Consider the following 1,685-nt stretch of genomic DNA (forward strand, 5'->3'; position numbering starts at 1 on the left):
CCCACTAGACTGCTGATGACGTTCCGACGAGCCCTCAAATCTCGCAATTTCTCATCATCCTGGACATCCATGACAGGTACGGGTTCTGGAACTTCGTGGGGCGCCACAGGGGCGACTGCTGGAGGGACAGAAGGCACAACATAGCCCAATTCCGGCACACCACGCACTGGAGCTGGCGCTGGTTGTTCTGGAAGCTGTGGCAAGGTAGGCTGCATTGGCGTAGGCTCTACAGGTAGTGGCTGAGCCGGTTGTTGAACGGCTTTCACTTCTTTTGCCTCCTGTTCAATACCTGGTTGCAGCTGGCCACGAGCCCCGGTAGGAGGCCCCTGCCCATGTGCCACTTCCTCTTCAATACCTGGTTGCACCTGCGAGGGGGCCGCGGGAGCAGGCCCCGCCCTCCGGACAAACTCCTTTCGAGTCTTTCTCGCACGAGCTATCGGCCTCTGCACGAATCCTTCATCTGGTACTGCATCTCCACCAGGCTCCTCTGGTTGTTTCGTTTGTTTCTCATGTGGAACTTCCGCTTTTGGTTTACGCCGCGGCATCGGCACGGGCACTTGTGCGATAGGCATTTGTGGCAGGGGTACTTCTTCTGCAGGTTCTTCTGGCTGCGAAACTACTAGTTCCGGTGAAGGTTCTTCTTCCTGCACAGGCTTTCCTTCTTCTTCTGCTTCTTCTGCTTCTTTTCCTTCCTCCCCTTCAAGTTGGGGTTCCTCTTGGGGAGGTTTAACTTCTTCTTCCGCCTTCTTTTTGCGCTCTCGCTCCCTGAGAAGTACAACTTCCCTTATTAAGATTAAGAAAAGCACAGTGAAAGCAATTACGTGGCATCGAGTCTCTGTAAGATGTAAACTCGCCAGCTGGGGATTCGTTACTTCCTGCTGGGCAGCCAGTTCTGCATGCAACCTAGCCATCGTATCGTCCGGTACTCCTCTGGTGGTTTCCAATTCTGCATCCTCCTCGGCGGCCTTTTTACCTGATGCCTGTGATGAGTAAACATTCTGCTGCTCCAGAATCCAGAATGCCACAAACAGCCACAAAAACCAGAAACACCTGCACAAGCCAGGCAGCTTGAATGTCTGCTTCTTGCTTTTCATTGTTATAATGACGCCAGTCACCCGGAGGAGCACCCAATGCAGCATAGATGCCAATAGACCCCTCCTAGGTTGATCACTCGGAGAGAGGTCGACTTGCTGAACCCCCCCAACACATTTCGATGGGAACTGTTTGGCTCGAATGCAGATCGTGCAAAGATAATGCTACTTTTCAAGTGAATCACTCCGCAAAAATCCGCAGAGAATGATAAGGAGGGAACGGGGCAGCGGAAGTGGTAACCTGCAAGCTTGCGATGTAGCTTGTGTGGGCCTCACGAAATTCTTTCACACAAACTAATGACAGAAAAAACGACTGCTGATGGCGATTGCAAACGAGAAGTAATTTGACAGAACTTGTTCTTCAACTCGAAACTCGTATCGAGTGCTGCATCTCACGGGCTTGCCGCTCACGGCGGGAACCGTGGTGCGCGAGGCCTACAAGTGAATAGATGCATGATGTTCTAGTTATAGCATCCGTATAATACGCTATTTAGAGATTCCGTATGCCGGAATCGTCATGGCCGCTCAAGCGGGAGCTATACAACGCTGGCCGACAGCAACCGGGCATACGGCCACCTTGGGGACAGGAGACCG

At 52.6% G+C, this 1,685-nt stretch overlaps 1 protein-coding gene across 1 annotated transcript in view; it reads right to left on the bottom strand.

Moving 5' to 3' along the window:
• The window catches only part of EMH_0062830 (uncharacterized protein), a gene marked incomplete at both ends in the record, with an annotated part of 3,081 nt that extends 1,987 nt beyond the window's left edge, over positions 1 to 1,094 (bottom strand). Inside the window, one exon of the mRNA XM_013498077.1 lies at positions 6 to 1,094. Coding sequence (XP_013353531.1) covers positions 6 to 1,094 — 1,089 coding nt within the window. The remainder of the gene's footprint in view (positions 1 to 5) is intronic.
• Positions 1,095 to 1,685: the final 591 nt, after the last annotated feature.

The sequence above is a fragment of the Eimeria mitis genome, genomic scaffold, assembly GCF_000499745.2.
Source record: "Eimeria mitis Houghton genomic scaffold, Emh_scaff3165, whole genome shotgun sequence".
In the NCBI taxonomy this organism is placed as follows: Eukaryota; Apicomplexa; class Conoidasida; order Eucoccidiorida; family Eimeriidae; genus Eimeria; species Eimeria mitis.